The sequence below is a fragment of the Saccostrea cucullata genome, unplaced genomic scaffold (assembly GCF_032062105.1).
Source record: "Saccostrea cucullata isolate Sc308-1 unplaced genomic scaffold, CSIRO_AGI_Scuc_v1 ctg68, whole genome shotgun sequence".
NCBI lineage: Eukaryota > Metazoa > Mollusca > Bivalvia > Ostreida > Ostreidae > Saccostrea > Saccostrea cuccullata.
In genome coordinates, this window is record NW_026939588.1 from 278240 (window position 1) to 300753 (window position 22514).

The 22514-nt window shown below is 34.8% G+C and overlaps 1 protein-coding gene across 1 annotated transcript; it reads left to right on the top strand.

Moving 5' to 3' along the window:
- The first annotated feature begins 7024 nt into the window (after positions 1–7024).
- Positions 7025–10780, top strand: LOC134253405 (uncharacterized). The gene is made up of 4 exons (XM_062735930.1): positions 7025–7094; positions 9463–9729; positions 9944–10055; positions 10312–10780. The coding sequence occupies exons 1-4, from the start codon at positions 7034–7036 to the stop codon at positions 10742–10744; spliced, it is 873 nt and encodes a 290-aa protein (XP_062591914.1). The 5' UTR covers positions 7025–7033; the 3' UTR covers positions 10745–10780.
- Positions 10781–22514: the final 11734 nt, after the last annotated feature.

Here is a 22514-nt window from a genome sequence, read left to right on the forward strand (position 1 = left end):
ATCTTTCCTAGAGGTTACTAGAAGTCTGCATATGGTCAACAACCTTGCCTTATATAAAACAGCCTCAAATTACAGAAGCAACAATGACATGCCAAAACCTACATAACCTGGGTCAGATTGGGTCTACTTCAAGGGGAACTATGATGTTGTGCAATGAAAGCCGAAAGAAAACTGCAGAGCTGACTCCCTTTCTGACAACCAGGAAAACCATCAGATTTGCAACGTGGATCAAATCAGAACAATGTATGAAGCAGGAAGAACAGCACAGGTGGCAAAGGAGATGAAGCACTACAACATCTGTCTCCTAGGACTAAGTGAGACAAGGTGGCTACAGACAGGACAGCTGAGGCTAACCACCGGGGAAACACTGTTGTATTCAGGACACACCGAGGAGGGAGCTAGCCCACCACACCGAATGTATAGGCCTGATGTTATCCCTGGAAGCTCAACGTTCTCTTATTGGATGGGAATTTAACCTATCAACACCCGGATAATGACAGCCAAGTTTAACACCAAGAAATTTAAGATCAAAATGAATATCATACAATGTTACGCCCCCACAAATGGTGCTGACAAGGAAAAGAAATACACATTTTACCAGAAACTGCAGGCAGTCTTGGATAAAACAGGAAAGAAAGACATGACAATACTTATTGGTGATTTCAATGCCAAAATTGGAACTGACAACACTAGCTACAATGCAGTCATGGGCACACAAGGACTGGGCTACATGAATGCCAACGGTGAGAGATTTGCAGAACTATGTTTCCTCAACCAGCTTGTAATAGGAGGAATTGGATCTCTCTATACCATGAGGAAACTGGATGATAGGAAGGAAAAGAAACCAGTGCTGAAAACAACCAAGACAAGATCGAACAGCCAAAACAAAAGCTCAAGAGGACTACACACTACAGATAAAGAGGTTAAGAAAAGCATCAGGAAAGATAAATGAGATCACATCGACAACCTGTCCAAACAAGCTGAAGAAGCAGCAGGATAAGGTAACTTGAAAGAACTGTATATAATCACAGAGTAGCTCTCCAACTAGTGCCAGCAGACAGACAAGCCAGTGAAGGACAAGAACGGAAAACCTCTCAGTGGCTCTCACAACAACAGATGAACACCTGAAGAAGTGGGTAGAACACTCTGGAGAGCTATTAAATAGACCAACACCAGAAACACTTCCGATACAGACCTCCCTATCAACTGCGACAAGCCAACAAAGTCAGATCAGGAGAGCAAATAACAAACTTTAGAATGGAAAAGCGACAGGGCCTGATCAGATATCAAGAGAAGCCATCAAAGCTGATACAGAGACAGCCGTTAACACCCTATACAACCTCTTGAACAATAAGATCTGGGAAGAAGAGAACATTCCGGAGGAATGGAAAGAAGGCATCCTTTTTAAGCTGCCAAAGAAGGGAGATCTGAGGCACTGCAGTAATTACAGAGGAAGTCATGCTCCTGTCAGTGCCTGGCAAGCTCCTAAACAGAATAATTCTCGAGAAAACGTAAGAAGCAGTGAATCCAATGCCCATGACTAGTAGGCTGGTTTTAGAGTCAAAAGATGTGTTGACCAGATAGCCAGTCTGTGCATCTTCATAGAACAATCACTGGAGTGGAGGTTCCCCCTCTATGTCAACTTCATCGACTTTGAGAAAGCATTCGACAGCGCGGACCGAGAGATGGATACTGAGGTAATTTGGAGTACCAGAGAAGCTCGTCTCTCTGATTCGAAACACCGACCAAGGCATGATATGCAGGCTTGCCCATGCATAGTGGCCAGATGTCTGAGAGTTTCGAGGTCAAGACAGGAGTTCGACAAGGATGCTTGCTGTCCCCATTTCTTATTCTCCTGGTCATAACATCAGGTTCTTGCTCCCTTACTCCAGAATTCAGGGTCATCAGCAGTCCTTCTTTTCATCAGCAATAACACTACTGCAGTCAGTCTCAAGGACTGCGTTGGATCATTAGGATTACCACATCAGGCAGGAAGAATGGTATACAGTGGACACTCTTGACGCAACTCGCTGATCTTGATTTTGCCGATGACCTGGCTCTCCTTTCACACAACCACAGTCACATGCAGGATAAAACAACTCGCCTTGCAAAACCATCGACAGAAACGTGTTTCAAAATTAACATGATTGATTGTTGATTGTATGTTGTTTAACGTCCCTCTCGATAATTTTTCACTCATTTGGATACTCCACCACTTACCGGTAGAGAGCTGCAAATTTTGTCATATACTCGGCACTTACGCCCATTAATCATGTAATGAGGGGTCCTTTGCGTGCCAGCACCTACTGCGACATGGGACCTCGGTAAAGATCTAGAACATCTGGGCCTCAAAGAACACCCGCATTACCGCCGAACAACGTATCCTCAGCTTCAATGTAAAGTCCGTCCTATTGTTAGATGCAGAGGTTGGAGGTTAGTTGGAGGTTGAACAAAGCAACCCTACAGAAGATCCAGACATTTTACAACTTTTGCCTCAGGCGCATCTTCCTCACCCGATGACCTGAAAGGATCTCAAATGAAGAACTATGGAAGAGAGCAGGACAGGGACAAATGGACGTACAAATAAGACAGAGGAAGTGGGCCTGGATTGGACACACGCTAAGGAATTCACCGTCCAGCATCATACACCAGGACCTGACTTGGAACCCACAGGGTAAAAGAAAAAAAGGACATCTAAGAAATACACGGAGACGTGACTCGGAGTCAGAGTTAAAGGCACATGCAGGATACAACCTGGCAGGATGCAATGAAAGCATCTCAGAATCGAGTTAGTTGGAGGACTGTCGTCAATGGCCTATGTTCCTTACGGAACGACAGGCCTAAGTATGTATTAGTACCGGGTATATGTATATAATGACTTATAAAAATGAGCTTTGTAAATTAAAACTCAATTTTTTACGAGATGGAAGATGTTGGGTGAGAGGTATTGTATGATTAAGCGGCTCTCCTATCTTTTATCTAACAATTTATTTTTGAACTGAGATTTCAGTATTTTTGATTCAAAATTCCTGACGTAAATGTAATGTTAATTATCTTTAGTTATTTATGTCAAATTATCTAAACTGAAATTGAAATATCAAATAAAAATTTAAATAACTTTAAATTAAATGGGATATATGTATACTTTCAAAATAATATGGAGGAAAAAAATAACTTCCTAAATTAAAAAAAAATAAATGCACAAACTGAAAAAAGAAATATGTAAACACAAAGAAAATAAAAGTTTCAAGATTTGTTTACACTAACTACCCTCACTTCCGGATCCGGTAACCTTGACCTTGTAGTAAATGTATGTCTGTATGTGTATATAAGTATAAAGTACCAACGACAGACACAAGTAATCAATAAAGATAAATAAACAAAATAAATTCAATTCAATGAAAAATAAGCACAAATACTGCTGAAATCCCTGAAAAAAAATAATCAAAATTTGTTTCGAAAAGAGTCAGAAATATTCACTTTGAGAAAAGCAAAATTGTAAACAAATCAAGTCTAATTTGAGCGCATGTTTCCTAGGACTGTCACTACTGCAAATAAATGTTTCATACAGCTTCACAAACAGAAATAATTGTCCGCGAATAACAGGAACATGTCAACTTGTAAAGAAATATAACTGCTGTAGAATGAAACAAGTCAAAAAGTTTTATTTTCAAACCTCAATCAGCTGTCCAGTGGAAAATCGTAGTCTTTCACGTGTACTAAATCACAACCGGAAGTAAACACAGATAAGGAAGTCGTAGAATTTTCACTGTGGAACTGATGTTTCCGGAAATGAAAAATGGGCGTTGTCACACCAAGTAATCACAATTCCGCTGGGCGCCATTGAAACCGGGTGGAAATAAGCAACAACTCAAACACATTCCATCTGGTTTATAATACGTGGGTTTATTGTGATGGTAGACTATTGCCCATTATGGTAAAGATAGATGACCCTGTAATTACGTATTAAAATTATAAATACAAGAACAATAACTCTGCATGCAAATTTTCACAAGCAAAGCAGTTTTAACATAAAATAAAACCAAAATTTCCAATGTAAACTATTATCCTTTTTAACAACAATGTTTGTCATACAACTCATTATTAATAAGCTTAGAATATTCATAGTTTCTGATGAACACAAACTAGGTAAATTTTAAATAACAGATAACCTCATGCAAAACTCTCAAATTACATGAATTGAACAAATAAAAAAATGAGTTTAAATACTTTCAAAAATAGCTTATACTTCATCAATATTTAAAAATGATGCTGTGTTCATTTTTCTACCAACACACAATCAACCTTACCTCCCATGAGGTGCAAAGGTCTGCTATACACAAAAACTCAGCTGTCTATAGCTGTCTCAATATTATGGTTCGAGTTCTGGTAATGGAATAATCTCAGTCCATACTTATTTCAAACTAGGAATATCAAGTACTGATCAAACCAAAACTTCTAAAAATGTCTCAGAACATACACACCCATCAGAATGCTTGGGCATGAAAAACAAGAATAGAATTCCCTCCTAAAAATCACCTGACCAATCCAGAATGACCACTATCTAACCAGATCTATAAATAACTACAAATCTACAGGTAAACCCAAAAGATAACTAAATACTTTACCTGTAAGACTTCATAAATGATAAAATAACAAAACACATACTTTAATTTATAGTTTGAATGAAATAAATCTTTATTTACATATTTCAATTTAAACTCTGAAAATGATAATTAAATCAAAGAAAATACCTGAAAAATAAAATTTATTAAAAACATATAAAATTTCACTCGATTACACAGGTAAGCTCAATCAAAAACACTGAATTTACTGTCAGGATACCTAGCTAAATACACTATGGATGATCTGTATTTATATACAATTGATTGTCTAACATGTTGACTATCAATATACAATTAATTAATTGTCTAATTCTATGATACGATTTTAATTAGCTTCAAATCGATACACGACATTAACTGTATCAATACACTTTCAGTTAGCTGATTCTATAAGAGTACGTTTTAGAAAAGCTTTCTGAGTCTGCTGCATCCGATGCACTTTTTATTATTTTTCGGTTTACTACATATAAGGTATTTTAATACTCAATGTTCATTATTTATGAAACAATTAATGCACTATACTAATACGTTATCTCAGTACTCTAGAGTCTATAAGATTCCTATTTTCTGTCTTATTATTATAGAATTATAATTGCACTTGTTTTCAAGGTTTTTAAAGAGGGCGTATTTTCGACAAAATCATTCCATTCCATAACGATTCAGACAATATGTGTACTTGATGTGCTTATAGATTCCATGTACATTTACCTTGACATTTCGATATCATTTGTGTAGAAACGACATTTAGATAGTGATATATACAGTTTTCACGTGTGTAAGGTTACATGTATATTCAACACATATATTTATATGATAAAAGGTGAAGACATGCAAGGATTTTCAATCATTTATAAAATAAATGGTCAAAATCCCACACCTCGAAGTTTTAGCAAAATTCCAGATCTTTATATATATTTTTACGAGAAAAAAAAGAAGTACATTACTAAACTTTTTATAATTATTGATATTTTATTGAACAGCATCCGTTTTAGTATTTGTCATAATTTTTTTTATACCCTGCATTTATTTTCCGATATAATTTATATTCAAGAAATTAAACGCCCTTTAATTAATTTAACAATTTATTCAAAATACAAGTGTATCAGTATTTTTGAAGAAAAAGACTCTTGATGTGGAAATCATTTCTTTGTTCAGATATAATGAGGACGTGTTGAAAATTAACCACATTTAGTTTTATTCCTACTTTCCTTTGATAGGAAGATTGCACTCGAAATTGAAGAAACTGTTGTGTATATTTTATTTCAAGCTCACCGGGATATATCGTATGAATATAAGAATGGAAATTGCCATTGTTAATTGACAATAAAAGTAGTTCTTTTGTATCATGATCTTGCGTATCAAAACCTGTGAGATATAAACTCCATGTACATTGTATATTGCTTCATAAATAATGGACTTAGAGTCTTTGACGATATGTTATGACTTATCAGTCTTTGTCATCACGTTTACAAAAAGCTAGTTGTCAATTTGCCATCAATATCTTTCTCATATAAAATATCCAAACATGGAACAGATGTGTCAGTGTCCTCAACTTCCCTTACTTATGCAGCAATATACCTAGCTTCATCACCTGCTTACGGGGTTGATATATATCTCAGTTGATTCTATACGCAAGAACATGCTTTACGTACAAATGATCTATGTATGAACAATTTCTAAAACGAGGTAAATTATTGATAAACAAATTACTGAAACAAGAATATCAACAGTCTCGTTTAAAGTCATCATTTCGTAAGTGCTATGGTCAATACAATATGACCTTGTCAGCAAATACAAACTACCAATAGGTCAAATTTTGACTGATGATTTTCATACTAATTGTTAGGCCATTATTAACACACGGAACTGTCGACGGATTTTCCAGATCGTCAAAGAGCACACGGTGCCTGTGACCTGTCGGCAGGGAATGCTCTCTCCATCATGGCACCTGATACAACATCTGATGTTTTGGAGGTCCTTGTTTGCTCTGCTCCAATTTTGTATTGTTTTATGAACGTTTGAATACTGTTGGTTATCACCATATATTTCATTCTAAAACTAGGCAGATAAGGTGATGGTACAAGGATTTTTAACATGTACACTGCATATGTCATTTAAGGGTACTTAAACAAAAACAAGATACAAGACAATAGGCTTGAAATCATCTTTTCTAATCTGAAGAAATCTGGTGAAAGTACATGTTAGATAACATTAAAATTAGCAAACGGAATTTCTAAGATTGAAAAAAGTTTTTTTTTTTTTTTTAAAAAATCATATTTATCACTAATGAAAATTCTGAAATCTTTCTCAGGTGATTAGATTAGGTTTAGAGCCTAAGATTTCACGCATGTATAAATAAAGTTGGGATAAATTGTATCACTATAGTATACCTATCGGTCTCTGAGGACATGGTCACGACTTTGGTGTTATCTCTTTTGGTGGGATCCTTACTGCAGCCTATTCATACAGGTTAGAATGCCGATCCTCTCAAAGAAGTCCCTTGTTGCTTAAAATTCAAAGATACTGAACATTTTTTTTCTGTCCACTTCCACAGTTTTGCTTTATAACTATTTTCTATTCACACTGCGCAGAGAGTACATGGCGCGGATCTTGGAAATCTCAATTTAATGAGATTAATTGACATGGAACAAAGAAAACACTTCCTGTTAGCTTCAATTCGACATTTAGATATACTAAGTATCAACGACGTATTGTCAATTAACAATGGTTATGTCCATTCATATGTGGACACGATATATCACAGTGAGTTTGAAATTAAAATCACAGGGTCTGACACCAGACCACAAAGTCTGACAAATCTGTTTTATGTTTGGATATTTTACTTGTAAAAGACGTTAATGGTAATCCAACAACCAAGCTCTATCCTGATAGACGTAATGACTTTAACTTTACAATTGTTAACCTTCCACAGTGACACTTATGCAGCAATATACATGTACCTTTATCACATGGATGAAATATGTAAAGATACGAACAGTATTTGAGCTCAAAAGCCCATTCAAACAATAAAAATCAGGAGCAGAGCAAATACGGACCTCTAAAACATCAAGATAGGATCATGTGCCATGGATTAGTGAGCATCCCCTGTCGACCAGTCACATCCTCCCAGTACTCCTTGTCAGATCGGAAAATAAAGAAAGATCCGTCGACAATTCAATGTGTAAATAATGGTCTAAAAATTGATATAAAAACGTCAGTCAGTGTTTGACAGTATTTGATAATGTATTTGCTGACAAAGTCATTGTAGCTAACATATCGACTATAGAGCTTACGATAATTATGACTTTAAACGAGAATCGTTTCATCAAACTGTCTGTCGATATCTTATCTTGATTTTAGACATTATTCGTACGTAGAGCATGCTCTTGCGTATCAAATCAACTGAGAGATATAACCCCATATGCAGGTGATGAAGGTATATCGCTGAATAAGCAAGGGAAGTTGACGATTGAAAAGGAAAAAGTCATCATGTTTATCATAAAATTGGTTGTTAGATTGCCATCGACTTTTTCTAGTTAATTTCCAAATATGAAACAGATGTGTCAGACTTTGTAGTATATTTTATTTCAAGCTCACAATAATATATCGTATATCGATATTCGAATGGAAATAACCGTTGTTGATTAACAGTAGGCCAGCTCATTTTTTAAAAGTCGAGTTGAAGGCCTCAGCAAATGTTTTCTTCTTTTCACGCTTAAGTTTTTGAAGAATTATACTTCATATAAATACAATATGATAGGTCGGCTAATAATGGGGCAGAATTGGCACCCATATGAATTCCGGCCAATAGATTGTTGGAAGGCCTGATCTCCAAAACCTAATATATTGTCAATCAGAACTCTGAAGCTTCTTTTAATTATAAACTACAGAGTACCTGTGTGTACAATCAAAATGTTTTTTGTTTTTTTTCACAAAATAATTTTGCAAATGACCAGTGACAAAGTAGGTAAATATTCGAGTTCCATTTTTATTGAAAATGCAGCTGACAATGATGTAAATATTTTAATTTATCGTGGGGATGGTTGTTGAAGTTGAAATGTCGTTGGACCTGTTAGGGGGAATAGTAGCATAAAAAGTTGAAAAGTCATAAGCTTTTAAGTTGTTGATTTAGGTAAAATTTTGTGACTTCAAAATTTTCAAAAGTTCATTTGAACTTTTAAGTATCCATATCTGATTTTCATTACTTATCACTGATGCACAGTAATCCTGAAATTCCCCCTTCACTGATGTTAGTATTTTAGTGAGGAGTTAAGAGTAGATCATTCACTGGAACAGGCATTTTGTTTGTAAGGATTTTATATGGTGTTTATATTTCTTAGTTGATTCGATACGCAGTAGTATATCTGGGTTAGTTTCTAAAACGAGGCAAGATACCGGTATTGACAAACAAGTTGATGAGACAAGGATATCAACAGTCTCTTTTACAGTCTTCATTTCGTACGTTCTTTGGTGTATACAATGACGTTGTCAGCAAATAAAATCTATCATTGAGTCAAATGCTGACTGAGATGTTTCATACTAATCGTAAGGACATTATTTACACTGAATTGTCGACGGATTTTTACTTATTTTTCGATTATGACAAAGAGCACACGGTGTTTGTGACCGGTCGGCAGTAGATGCCACTCCTCCATGACACCTGATCCCACCTCTGATTTTTTAGAGGTCTGTCATTGCTCTGCTCCTGTTTGAATGGACTATTTAGCTTAAAAACTGTTCGTTATCTCCGTATATTTCATTGACATATGAATCTGGTAATGGTGCTGACCTTTATTCCTTTTGCATTCTTCTAACGGACGTTTTATACGTTCTTCAGCCCCCGTTTTCAGTCATGGACTCAACGTTGGAGATATCAGTGACCACCGAGTAACAGAGGCCTCTGGTCTGGCGTCCAGCAGGATTCACGCCAGTGTCCTATACACACATAATGACAAAGGGGACTCGTCTAGAATATTCGCTGTGGACGCAGACTCCGGACGCGTCCTCGCTGAGCTGAACATTAATCACGCCAGGAATTATGACTGGGAGGATATCGCCGTGGGGGTCTGTCCTAATGCACCCACAAAATCCTGTATATACATAGGTAAAACTCCCGTAGAGCGTGTCTCCCAGTAATTCATCATGAAATTTTCAAAACGGAACAATATTGAATAATTTGACAGAGTTTTCCAATGTTATCCCCGAAAGCTGACAAAATTTATTTATTGTGTAACTGAATGATTGAAGTCAAATTCATCTGTCTGTATAGCATGGCTGTAGTCTTCTGTCTATGTAGTATGATTTTAAGTCTTTTGTAGGTGATACTGGGGACCACGCAGGGGACGGAAGTGTGAAGAACATTTACGTAGTAGAGGAACCCCTGTTACTAACGGACGGAGATCTTAACCCTATGGTTACCCTCCATTACGAGTAAGGAAAAGTTATAAACTACAGTTATATACCTCTATTCAATTAGTGATGCTTCAATTCTATATAGTTTCTATTTTTGCAATTTTTAGCGGCATTGTAGTGATATTGTTTTGTACTTTAATCTTTGACAATTACGTTATGGTCAAAAATGTTACAAATATGCAATAATGCTACAGTTCTGCAGCTGTGCATCTCCGTACCAAATTACATCTACGGTTGTATAAAAATTAGAAAGAAAAAAATGTTCTATTTGCAGTTGGAATGTTCTCGATACCGAAACAGTAATGGTCGATCCAAATGGAAATGTGATTCTTATATCAAAGGTTCATGGTGGTGTCGGGCAGATCGGGATGATTCCTTCCTCGGCTTTTCTTAGCAGTTCTACTTACCAGATAACTAACACAAGTACCCTTAATATTCCCCCCACAACTCACAACGACCCTGTGGGTGGAGACATATCCCCCAACGGCCGCGAGGTGCTCCTTAGAACCCACGATACAATATATTACTGGAGAGTGGACAACATGGACTATCTGACGGCTCTCAGTACCATTAGCCCCGTGGTTGTGTCCCACGTCAAAGAACATAAGGGTGAGGCCGTGGCATGGGACTCCCTTGGGAACGGTTACTTCACGTGCAGTGAGGGACATAATCAACCGATTTACTACTTCAGGCGAAATTCTCTCTAGATATACATTAAAACACAGCGAATTGTATTTTTCATGCTTGTGAACAAGTTCTTCTCAAAATATGTATTCTTGTAATTTGTTAAATAGTAAGGTTTCTACAAACAGTTATACAGTGGACCTTCAGATATCCGGACGCCAGATATCCGGATGCTTCAGTATCCGGACGATTTTTCATCGGAACGAAATTTTTAAATGTTATTATTTCTTGTTTAACTGGTGAATCAGATATCCGGATGCTTCACATATCCGGACAAATTGACTGGGAACCAAAGCGTCCGGATAAATGAGGGTCCACTGTATATTATTGCTACAACAACATTATCAAGGAATAAGTGAAATATGCCGAATTACTAGTATTCCCGTAGATTGTATTTGGGAGATGTTAAAGTGAATTTAATTTGTTTTACCGATGTTTGATTGGTGTTTTTTATAACTGTTATTTTAAACTCTGAAATATGTTTTTCAAGAGAAGAAAATGAAGAAAGCAATTTGTTTAAAATGCAGTTTGGCAACCTCGAAAAAATATGTACATATTAATTTTATGCGTTTTGTGATCTACTTCTAATATCATTGGTAAGGTACAAAAGAAATTTCCATAATTATCTCCTCTGACTTTTGCTAGAAGCACTGACTTTTACAGTTGACGATTTACTTTGACATTTAAACCAATATCATGTACGGAGGTACAGAATTGATAATAGATAAGAAAACCTTCCTAGTGATCATAGGAGGGGCATCAACATGTGGAGGCAGGAGTTGAGGCTAGGATGGTTGTCGTTTTCTTCAAGGACAACTTATTTGTGCTTTAAAAATAACTTAATTTGTTCTTCTCGTTGAATTAAACGTTGAGCTAAAAATCTATATCGTACATTGTCCTAGTGTGAAAGTAAGCCGTCAACTGGAAAAGTCAGCACTCCTCGCGTAAGAACAAATTGGCGTACACATTTTTACCGAAATTTTCAGTAAACACAACACATACGTAATACCTATGATAATAACATTATATTAAAATTTTGATATTATCATAGGTATTAAGTTTTATATTAACTGCAAATTTCGGTAAAACTAATAGGTACATGAATGGCAACTCCTGTGGTAAAAATAAGTATTGTTTTTAACTGAATCTATACTAAGAACCAGGCTCAACTCGAAGAGACTGACAAATACTTGAACCTCAATAGAAAACCATTCTTTAAATAAAACGAACCCTCAACCTTCCTACCACGCAGAATACCAATAAAAAACAAAGTTTACATCAATTTGAAATTGTTGAAGAACAAGTGAATGATTTGAATAATTCACGGCATCAGCATAAGTTGGTACGTCAACATCCTAAACAATACTCTTTGTGTATAATATTTAAAATTCTCAGAACTTAAAACACCTCGAGTCTTCTTCGGGTGAGCTAAATGTCGGTAAGTGCCATAAGATTACTCAGTGCTTTTCTGCATGTATATATATAATTAATGCTGAGAAAACCCTTATCTCTATAGATACTACACATGTATACTTATTAACTATAGAAAGACATGGTCATAATGTTTGTACTGATTTCTTTGGTAGGAACTTCATTGCAAACAGCTTCTAGCTTCTACAAGTGTATCTTTTTGCAGCGATTTATGAAGAAATATTGCAGGTTAAATGAGTTTCTATCTACTATAGTATTTTCCAAGTTATTAAAATAAAGAAATACAATTAATTTAAAGTAATTTAGTTCAATTTGATTGTGGTCTACGGCCTGATCCAAACTTTCTTTTAGGTAACAGGGGAATGAAATTTTAAAAAAATGATATTTTAACAATTGAAGATGAGAAAAGTTATAAATTACTTTTTTGCTGTTTATTTGCTAAACATTTTGCTCTTTAGAATATTTAATTTGCTTTGTTTTAATTCTAAATATAGTCATAAACATTCCCCAAGAAGAAAATTCATGTTTTAAAAGAATATCTAAAAAAAAAAAAGAATTTAGAAATATTCAAAGGGTATCAGTGTGTGCTACATGTAGCAAACTAGCCTATATATTTTAAATAGAATAACGTATGTACTATGATGTAATTGTTATGATTCTTTTATAGGTAACGACCCTGAACTTCTTATCACCTCTAACATTCTTTCTGTCAGCCCAAGGTTCCTCGCGGAATCAAGACTGAAGATCTCCGTGACCACCGGATAATAATGGATAATATCAGAGACTTTTGGTGCGATGTACAGTAGAATTCTCACTAGTGTAGTATACACACCGGTTCTAATTATGTTCCCTAAACGAAGTTGGGGAACATATTGTTTTTACTCTGTTTCTTATTATGTTCCCCAAACGAAGTTGGGGAACATATTGTTTTTACTCTGTTTCTTATTATTATTATTATTATTAAGGTCTTCCGTCTTCACGGAAGACCTTATAGTTATTGCTCTGTTTCTTATTATTATTATTATTATTATTTTTCTGACACGATATCTCGACAACTACTGGATAGAATTACATGAAATTTTCAGGAAAGATGTGTTGTAAGATACTCTTGAAAGTTCCAAGACAGTTTTTGGAAATTCCTCTCTGGTGCCAAGTTTTGGACCATTTTCCTGATTTTAAAATGACATTTTGTCCACGATTAAACTCAAAAATGGTAAAAGATATCAATGTGAAACTTTCAGAGTTTATAGATGATGATCAATGCTTTCCAGGACGCAACTTTTTGTTCGTCGTCAGTACTTCCTGTCGCTACCGGAAGCCAATTCAAAAAGTCCAAATTTTCAACTTTCTTTGTTTTTCAATATTTTTCATTTATTTTTGGAATATTAATAGAGACACTTCTATTGATGCTTACTATATAAGTTGTTTTAATATTGGTTAATCTGAACTCTAGATATTGATATTTGAAAATCTGAAGCGGGCCCAAGATGGCGGCTGTCTCTGTCAACTCCGTCATTTCGCGAGTAGGGGCTTATGGAGGCAGCTGAGCGTTTGATTCAACCATTCTGACGTAAGGATACATGAAATGCAAAAAACTACTTGGACTCTCACGTAGTAGAACGTTGCAATTCAGTGTCAATCTTAAAAAAACTTAATTTACGTTTCACTGCTTTAGTGTTACTGGGCTAGATACGATATGTAATGTGTACAATGTGTTAAATATACTTTCCTAACGCCGAAATAAAATAAAGGTGATAAGAATGTTTTATTTAATTAATTTCATTGAAGCTATTGCACCTCTTTAATAGATCAGTACAAAGAAAAGGTGCGAATATTTATGCGTGGCGTTTGACACGAAATTATGAATAGTGTCCCGCCTTTTATGATTCTTAGACAGGTGTACTGTTGCAAAAGTATACACAAGTATATTTAAAGCAGTATTCCCAATAGCTAAATGGTTCGCGCATTGGGGAGAAAAGAGAAAAAAAAGGCGCATTCACGTTGGCGACCTGGATTCACTCCTCCTTGTGATCAAAATTTTTAATCACTTTTTAGTTCGATTTTACAAGTTTTTTTTTCCTGAATCGGACGGAAGACCTCTCGTTGCTCGCAACGAGATCGTATCTAGTTATTATTATTTTTCTTCTTCTTCTTCCTGGGTACTTTTTTGTCCGGGAATGATCTTGTAAACTGTTCGTCCGATGTAGGTAAAACCTTTTTAGGGTCAGTAGACATGTTATGTAGATTTGCGGAATCAAGGTCATTTTGCGCGCACGTGCTTGCAAGAGCACGCACGTGCAACACGTGAAATGACCAATATAATGGATATTGCCGTAACTTTTCTATTTTTTGATGAAATTTTTTGAAACTCATAATGTAAGGATACATTCGTAGTAAAGACAAGCTGACATGGTCAAAATAGCAAGAACTCACCCGCATGCACGTGCGCTTCGCTCTGATTGGCTGAAACTTAAGTCTCAATATCTTTCTTGTTTCTTGTCATAATCCTTTGAAATTTTGAACATAGTCCTACATTATGAAGATCTACAGCATGATATATAAGAATGTTCATGAAAGCATGCGCATGCACATGTGCTGCAATCTGATTGGCTGAAACTTTAAATGGCTATATCTCCTTTGTTTTTCGACGAAATGCTTTGAAATTTAAAACATAGCCATGCATTAGGATATCCTAAAATATGATATAGAAAAAAATTCATGAAATCACGCGCATGCACGTGTGCTGCAATCTAATTGGCTGAAACTTTAAATGGTCATATCTCCTTTGTTTTTCGACGAAATGCTTTGAAATTTAAAACATAGCCATGCATTAGGATATCCTAAAATATGATATAGAAAAAAATTCATGAAATCACGCGCATGCACGTGTGCTGCAATCTGATTGGCTGAAACTTCAAATTGCTATAACTCCCTTGTTTTTGTCAACCAAACAGGATGGGATTTAGAACATAGATAAATATAAGGGACTCCTACAAGAAGGTGTAGTCATTATGCACGTGCGTGCACGTGAAATGAGTAAAATTAAAAACACACTCGAATGAGTATATTTTTAATACTTTTGGATTAGATGCTTTGATATTAAGTAATATTAAAATTTTAGATAGTGTAGACAAAATAATATGGTCGTTACGCACATGAACACGCATGCAATGCCTATTTTTAAATATATTTTGTATTTTTCTGGGAAGACCTTGATTAAGTCTAAATTCCTTCAAGTATTTCTTATTTAATAGAGATTACAGGGAATATGGCACCAAAAGGGAGTTGGGGAGCGTTTGGGGAACATCTGTAACGGTCCCCGTTACAATTAGCACTAGTTATTATTATTTTTCTTCTTCTTCTTCTTCTTCTTCTTCCTGGGTACTTTTTTGTCCGGGAATGATCTCGTAAACTATACATCCGACTAAGGTGAAATGTTTTTAGGGTCAGTAGACATGTTATGTAGATTTGCGGAACGAAGGTCATTTTGCGTGCACGTGCTTGCAAGAGCGTGCACGTGCAACATGTGAAATGACCGATTTAATTGATATAGGCGTAACTTTTTAAATTTTCGATGAAATGCTTTGAAACTTATAACATAAGGATATATTAGTAGCATAGACAATATGACATGGTCAAAAGAGCAAGATCTCACGCGCATGCACGTGCACTTTGCTCTGATTGGCTGAAACTAAAGTCTCTATATCTTTCTTGTTTTTTGACGAAATCCTTTGAAATTTTGAAAATAGCCATGCATTAGAATATCCTACAACATGATATATAGCAATTATCATGAAAACACGTGCATGCACGTGCGCTGCAATCTGATTGGCTTAAAATTTAAATAGCTATAACTCCTTTGATTTTCAACCAAACAGGATGGGATTTGGAACATAGATAGATATACTGGTCTGCTACAAGAAAATATGGTCACCATACACATGCATACACGTGCATGTATTTGCACTGCAATCTGATTGGCTGAAACTTTAAACAGCTATAACTCCCTTGGTTTTCAACCAAACGGGGTGGGATTTAGAACATAGATAGATGTAACGGACATCTACAAGAAGGTATAGTCACCATGCTCATGTATGCACGTGCGTGCACGTGAAACGGGTAAAATAAAAAATACACTTGAATGAGCGTTTTTTTTTATACTTTTGGATTAAATACTTTAATACATGTATTTAGTATATCAAAATATATAGATTGTTTAAACAAGATGATATGGTCATTACGCACATGCATTCACATGCGCACACGTGCAATGCTAAAATTTGAATGAACTTGGCGTTGTTAAAGTCAAAAATGCATAGATTTTGTCCTATTTAATGAAGCTTACGGGGAATATGGCACCAAAAGGGAGTTGGGGAGCGTTTGGGGAACATCTGTAACGGTCCCCGTTACAATTAGCACTAGTTAAACTTAGCCCTAAGGTAATTGTTTTAAAATATAGGATCGAAATTTAATGCTATACATTGCAATGTACACTCTATGACAATTGGAACTCGTTCAGAATATTCCCCATGGACGCCCTTACCGAACTTAACATTAATAATGCCAGGAATTATGAGTTGGAGGATATTACCTACGGTGTCTTTCATTCCTTATAATTTTATTTCAATGTAGACAATGAGACAATTTTTTCCTTTGGAAAAAGGTGTCAAATATCGTATATTTTAATCAAAGTACTCAGAAGTACAGAGAGCCGGGCTCATTTACAGAGTAGAATGGATTTCTTACATGAATCACGTTTATATTCTGATGAAAAAATTATTTTAAAACTATCAATATAAATGATAAGACACTGACAGTTGACTGCCGTCATGAGAAAAGGGCCCTTATCTTTTGACGTCACAATGCTGAGAAAACGACGTCAAAGTCGCGGCATTGCAAACACGGAAGTACATTTTGTTGACTGTATTTTGTGAACAAGAAATAAAATTGAATTTCAAAGTGTATCAAAAATTTGAAATTTGATGCGGACATTTTTAATAGGTATATGATATTATTTACTATTTAGTACGTTAATTTATTCATAATTTTGTTAAAGTATTTAACTTGTTGATATATATACGGGGCATTGGACATGCACATTGCTGTGGAACACAGGAACAGCGATTAAAACGATGTCTATGCATGACTAAATTAAAGCTGCTGCATATTTGTTTTCTGGGCGATTTACAAATGCTGAAATTTGAATTAATGATAAGAAGTCTCTATATTAAAATATATATTCCATATACATGTACTTTTTTTCAGAGAGAAAGAAAGAGCGAGTGAGAGATCTATGCACATATAGTAATTACCGTTCTTATAAGCGCTACTTATATACCATAATTTAAAATGTATTTAGCCATTTTAATTTTAATCCATAGTTAATCTTACTGATGTACCCCGATAGCCAGCCTTTGATGAACTGTCGATTTTAAAGTGTTTAATAAAAAAAAGGGGGGGGGGTTAAGTAGACAAGCCAAAACAATCTCCGAATTAAAAGACCGGTTAAAGTTCAAGGTAAAAACATAATCCTTCTTTCATTGAATAAAAATACTGGGAAACCTTCTACATCAATAATTTTTTTAAATAAATTAACACTAAGAGAACATGCTAAGGAAAAAAAGGGGGAAAAAATACGGAGGATGGGGATGTCACGAAAATTTTGCTAAAAAAGAATTTTGTTTCAAAAACAAATTTAAAATGATCAAATAAATATATTCAAAGGAATCGTATGATAAAAATTACTATTGTTTTTAAATTTCTAAAATTATTCCGATGAAATGATTGAATGAAATCCCACTCGAACCTGTATTGCAATATGTTAAGAAATTAAATACAGCTATATTGTAGACTTTTCCCAAAAGCATTATACCCAATGTTGGTGGAATTAACAATATTGCATTGACAGTGATATTATGAATGAGGATATTTATAAACCAAAAGAAAAAAACTATATAGATTACAGTAAGCGAAAAGACGTACGAATTCCTGGCTAATGTCAGATATATGGGTACATGTACATGTATTGTAAATGTATTGAGAATACATTACTATAGATAGGACAAAAAGTATAAATGACAAGTGGTTATGGGTGTAATTTCCAAAAGTTATGAAAATGTGCGTGAAACATATTTCACTGACTATTGAATTCATGAAATGAAATAAATAAGTCACGTTTTGCGTTGAAATCTGCAAATCTGATACATGTATCAAAATACCCCGCATATCTCTATCGACATTAATTTCTTTGAAGTTTCTTTGAAATCTAGATAAGACTTTACTGTCTAGTTTTTAATCCTACATGTAACATGACTCTACGGAAGGGAATTAATAAACAAACACAAATATTTCTACTTTTAAAGAAAATATTGACCATTACAGTCCACACAAGTAGCAACAGGGGGCTACATTGAAAGTCCAGTCCCCCCCCCCCCTCCACACACACAAATAGACACTATTTGTTGCGGCATAGTCAAATCCGTGCACTACAAAAGTATAAGGCAGTGTGTTATGTTTGATTAAATAAAATTAATACTGAACGAAGATTGAAACTAACCCCCCCCCCCTTCCCCAACGGCGGATTCGACAACCCCTCTCCCCCTTTTTTGGTTGAGTAGTTTTTTAAGGTAATTTTTTTTTCTGGCTGACCCCCCCCCCCCTTTTTCAAATGAGTTGTGTGGGGACAGGCGAAGATACGAGTCAAATGTGTGGGTTTTTTATATGTTTGGTATGTTTTGAAGTAATAACTAGGAAAACAATGGTTTGCATAAATATTTTAAGCGAAAGAGAGTCAAATTAGAGCGGTATATTATTACTCAATTAAAAGCATTGCCTCATGCAAAAACCATGAACGTGTGCTGGACGTAATATTTCATTGGTGGATAAGACAATCGCATCGAAATGTGAAAAAACCTATAGGTGTCAAGTTAATTAGCCATTGTTACGGAGGAAAATGAATATATGACCTTTTATGGACGCGTGAAAGATTTTGTTTTGCTTGTCAAGGAATATTTGGTGGTTGAAAGTGCCCACAACTGAAAAAAATATAGCTCCCCCCTCTGCAAACACACACCTAATATGGCTTCCTACGGGCCTGTCGTTCTTGCCTAAAAAATATACTAGTATTTATTCAGTTTCAGTTTCAAATAGATTCAAAATTTTAATGAAACTGTAATTTCGCATAGAAAAGTCAAATGCAGATCTGTAGCGTTATGGTTTTACATATTTGTCTTTGACCATGATCAAAGACAAATATGTAGAACCATAACGCTACATGGTCAAAGACAAATATGTAAAACCATATCGCTACAGATCTGCAGCTAAGAAAAGTCAAGCACGGCGTATAGTTTACATATGTAAGAAAGAGACAAGAACAGCAAAATATCACCATCCCTTTTGATTATATCATACAATATACATAAATCTTTTTTTTCTTCATATTATAGTAGCCGCCCTTGGAAAAAATATACAAATGTTGTGTTCATGTTAAACAGGGTACAGGTGCCACAAAATTAAAAAAAAAAGTTAAGGTGCAGAAATATTTGTTACCGATTTTAATTGTGGTATACTTTTAAAAAAGTAAGAAGTTAAAAGACGGTTTCAATTTAAAGTATAAATTCAAAGAAAGTTTCAACTTAAGGTACGGTATATAAACCATTCATAAGAGAATCCTTTACTAGTATATGCCTATTTACTATGTTTGTACTCCATAACTTAGACAGGCGAAAAAATGAATTGTTTAAAGAATGGAACCTTACAGCTTTAAAAAGATATTCACAAAAGTAAAAGTTTTAAAATCCGCTTGCATGGAAGTAGCAAAAGTATAGTATATATTTTTTTAATTTATGAATTTTTATAAACGGAATAAACGTTTCTAAAAACAAGTTTACATATCTTGGCGTATCTGAATTTATTTTCCAATTGAATTTTTCGATGATACAGAAAATACATGGTGTTTTTCATCCTATCGTAACAGTTATAGGGAATAAAGTTACGTGCGTGTGTGTTGGTGAGTGAATGCTGACTCATATGATTTTTTTTTAATATCGGGATCGATGTTCTTTTTTCGAGGGGGTGCCCCGTTTAGCGCGCGGTGCCATTCTGCATGGAATTCTCTCTCTCTGTATATATTTCCTTTAATATTTAAGTGTCCGAGTGCTTTATATATTTTATTAATTGGATTAGATTATTTTATATAAAAAAGAATAATTTGCATGGATTTAAACAAATATTATTTCCCTACTGATTATGTTACATGTATAAAATATTCTTAGATTCTGTCAAGACCCCCACCCCTTTTACGAAATAACTAGATCTGCTCTAAAATAGTATAAAAAGAGTAATGATATACGAAATTCATTAGGAATAGTTGTATACTAGTCGCTTGGAAGAAAAAAAAATACCTTCTAAAGTTTTTAATTCTCAAAACAATTGAGGTTATTTAAATAATGTATTTTTAAGAATTTCTGAAAAATGAATTAGACGCATGCGACGTCATTACGTTTTCAGTGAGTAACGTCAAAGTTGTTTTTGGAGCGCCTCACTAAAATACTCATAAAATACTGAAAAAGTGAGATATTTTCAAAATTTATGTATAACGTCAAAGTTGTTTTTGGAGCGCCTCACTAAAATACTCATAAAATACTGAAAAAGTGAGATATTTTCAAAATTTATGTATATTTGCATTCAGAAAGAGTCCGGCTATCAAAATTCACCAAAAAGTCATTTTATGAAAATTTGACCTTAAGGGCCCTTTTCTCGTGACGACAGTCAGTTAGTTTTTCAATCCTAATACCACGGTCCGATTTTGTCAGAATCAGAATTAATCTGGTACCGCAGCTGAATGTATACAAACAGGCCAGTCTGGTTCCCTCTCCTGCTTTACTTCGTATGTGTAGAGAACTACGGTAACACTGATTATCAAAAATCCTTACGCTAATGAACTATGTTCTTTGACTTATGAAGTTTTCAAAGTCATTACTGCTAATGTTTATTTTATATAGATAAAACTTCGTTTTATTTTTGTTGCTTTATTTAGCGTTTGTATTATCTCAAAAGCGGTTGAGAGTAAGAACTATATTTTTGCACGTAACTTTGAAATGGCGACTATGGGGTTAACATCCTGCCTTGAACAGGATCATATAAGCCGGCAATTGCTCTTTGAGCAATAAGCCCGGCTAAAAATTAACGTCAAGCGGAGTAATACGTTTTTGACGTAACTCATTGTGACGTAGGCAAGTTATGTTATACAAAATGGATAAAACCGTTTAACCAATGAAATGAAGGGTTTCAACTAAAATTAAATTATTTCTTAATGAACGCTCAAAATTTCCTTTATCAATAAGTCGAATATTGACCGATGGTTTTCGTACAAATTTTTAGCTTTTATTTATTAACACTCCTGAATCTAAGGATTTTTCCGTTTTCTTAATTTAATTATTTTTAAAAAAAAAAGGCACATGGCGAGTGTGATCAGTTAACAAGGTTGCTTGTTTTTCCAATGTTACTGACCCTACCTTTTATGTGTTTTTTTTTTCTTTTTCAGAAATCTGTAATTTTAAATTGCTCTTCTCCTGATATTTATTTTTTCAATGGATTTTTGAACACCATTACTGCTCGTTATCTCCAGATAACATTGCTGCTATCGATACAGAAGCCATTGGTGGCCTCTCAAGGATAAATGAAGAACATTTTATTTTAGAGGAACCACTTATACTAAGGGATCGAAGCTTGAATCCCTTACACTTCATTACGATTCTCAACATAATAAGTGTTGTTACAATGCTGCAAATGTACACAATACTTCCCAGAATTGTGTTCCAAAATTAATGATAGTGTCCTCTACAAAAATTTGAATTTTTCAATTAAAATTTGTATATGACAATTAATTGTCATATACAAATTTTTTTTGAAAAATTCAAATATTTGTAGAGGACAATAGGTTGGATAAAATTTCGCTTTTAAACATAAAAAAATCAACACAAAAAATCGTTTTTTTCAGATGAAATGTTATGGAACCGAAACATTAATGGTCGATCCCAATGGCAATGTGATTCTCTTGATGAAACATATGGAGATAACGAACAGTATTCAATATCAAACTCCATAAAACAAAACAAAATAGGAGCAGAGCAAACACGGACCTCCAAAACAGCAGAGATGGGACCAGGTACCATGGAGGAGTGAGCATTCCCTGCCGACCGGTCAAAAGTAAATTCATGCATGGAGACCTTAAATTGGGCAGTTAGAGTCGATTTCCTCTTCAGCTTTTAATGTCTCAGTTATTTAAGATTGGGGGAGGTTTAAATTTTATGGTTTGTCCGTCTGTCCGTCTGTCCGTCACTGGATAGAGCAAACAAATCC

Excerpts from the sequence above, each read along its gene's own strand:
- LOC134253405 (XM_062735930.1), top strand. The coding sequence starts at position 7,034 with ATGGTCACGACTTTGGTGTTATCTCTTTTGGTGGGATCCTTACTGCAG. Across the intron at positions 7,095-9,462 it reads ACTGCAGCCTATTCATACAG|CCCCCGTTTTCAGTCATGGA; the intron begins GTTAGAATGCCG and ends TACGTTCTTCAG. Across the intron at positions 9,730-9,943 it reads AAAATCCTGTATATACATAG|GTGATACTGGGGACCACGCA; the intron begins GTAAAACTCCCG and ends AGTCTTTTGTAG.